The 1,516-nt window shown below is 38.9% G+C and overlaps 1 protein-coding gene across 1 annotated transcript; it reads right to left on the reverse strand.

Annotated features, from left to right (window-relative positions):
- Positions 1 to 369: 369 nt before the first annotated feature.
- Positions 370 to 1,302, reverse strand: LOC127130909 (uncharacterized). Its single transcript, XM_051059864.1, has one exon. The coding sequence runs from the start codon at positions 1,300 to 1,302 to the stop codon at positions 370 to 372; it is 933 nt and encodes a 310-aa protein (XP_050915821.1).
- Positions 1,303 to 1,516: the final 214 nt, after the last annotated feature.

Below are 1,516 nucleotides of genomic sequence, written 5' to 3' on the forward strand. Positions count from 1 at the left end.
CTCTTATGCTCCTATTTGTTAAACTTTTCCACATGTGCTTGAAGTTGTGCCTCTTTTCTCTCAAGCTCCCACTTCATATTGATTTTCTCATTGATGGTTTGTTGGAGTTTTATCTGTAGCTTTTCATTCTCTTTTTCTAGCTTTGCCATGGTGGTCTTGAGTTCCTCCATTTCTTCAATAGGGACATGGGTGAGCTTAGGTTCAGGAAGAGGTATAGGTGTCCGAATGACAAATGACATTTTAATCATCTGCACCCTTTCCTTTACCCACTGAAAATATGGTTCTTTTGTAACCCCATTTGCTCTCCCTAACTCAGCTTTCCCTTTTCGATTGACATTCTTCCAAGATTCTTTGATTTGCTGGAATAAGCTAGGATTCCAAAAAAATTTCCTCTGGAGGCCCTTCCATTGGGTAGCCAAGTTGTCTGAGTGATACAACTGGATTAGCATTCACACATCCTTGAGTTCCAATAAGTGGTAGATTTGGGAAATCTCCACAACTGAATATGATATTCATGTTGATGTATTCTTTGGAGTACCAAGAGATATCTTCAGATCGGAGTGATCCCAATCTCGGAGGCCAACTAATATCTATCTGTTCAACCCAAGCATCTGTCTTCGGAAGATGTTCTAGAAACCACTGATACAATAAAGGATCACAACAAGCAATCAATCCCTTATTCTTAGTATACCTATGACTTATGTAATAATAGACATCGGCTAACAAAGTGGGTACTGGGTTCCCAGTAAGGAAAACACAAATGGCAGTCATGTCTACGAAACCAATCATATTCGGGAACAGGACGACGCCATAGATGGCCAATGCAATAGCAGAATAACAAGCATCCCAACTTTTTGCCTTCAATAGGGTATGAGCTCTTTCCAAAAGAAAACATAGTGAAAATCCTTTGGTATTCCCTTTTGTCTCTAAGTTAGCCTCTGCTTCCTTCTCATCCATGTGAAGCGCACTAGCAATGACCTCAAGGGGCAAGGATTCATCTATCCCTTTAAATAGTGGCTTGTTCTTCATAGGAATCCTAATAAGACGCTTGAATTCTTCCAACGTTGGTGCTAGCTGGAAATCTTGGAATGTGAAGCATCTTAAAGGTAGGTCATAGAATTGGGCTAAAGTGATTAAGACTGTATGGTCCACTTGTTGATTGAGGATGCTAAGCAAATTGCCATAATTCTTCCCAAAGTTGATTCTGTATACTGGGTGCATCTGAGAGACCAAGTTACGTAAGTTCTTTAGATTGGGATCCTTGAACTTGAAGGAGTAAATGTTTCTTTTGCTTGATTCCATGTTTCTTGAATTCCTGCAACTCATGATACTCAGATTCCTTGGAAATAAAATAGTATGAATGTTATGTTATGAATGATATTATGCGTGTCACATGTAGGTTAATATACAGGTCATGAGAGTGGATATTCTTGGTTACTAAACAAAACCCTTTTGGGAGAATGCTAAAGGTAAGAGGTTCCCAAAGTCATCAATCAATATTTAAGAAAGTTATTGT

This window comes from Lathyrus oleraceus, chromosome 3 (assembly GCF_024323335.1).
Source record: "Lathyrus oleraceus cultivar Zhongwan6 chromosome 3, CAAS_Psat_ZW6_1.0, whole genome shotgun sequence".
In the NCBI taxonomy this organism is placed as follows: domain Eukaryota; kingdom Viridiplantae; phylum Streptophyta; class Magnoliopsida; order Fabales; family Fabaceae; genus Lathyrus; species Lathyrus oleraceus.

Bases quoted from the DNA above. Each gene is read 5' to 3' on its own strand.
- LOC127130909 (XM_051059864.1), bottom strand. From the start codon at position 1,302: ATGGAATCAAGCAAAAGAAACATTTACTCCTTCAAGTTCAAGGATCCC.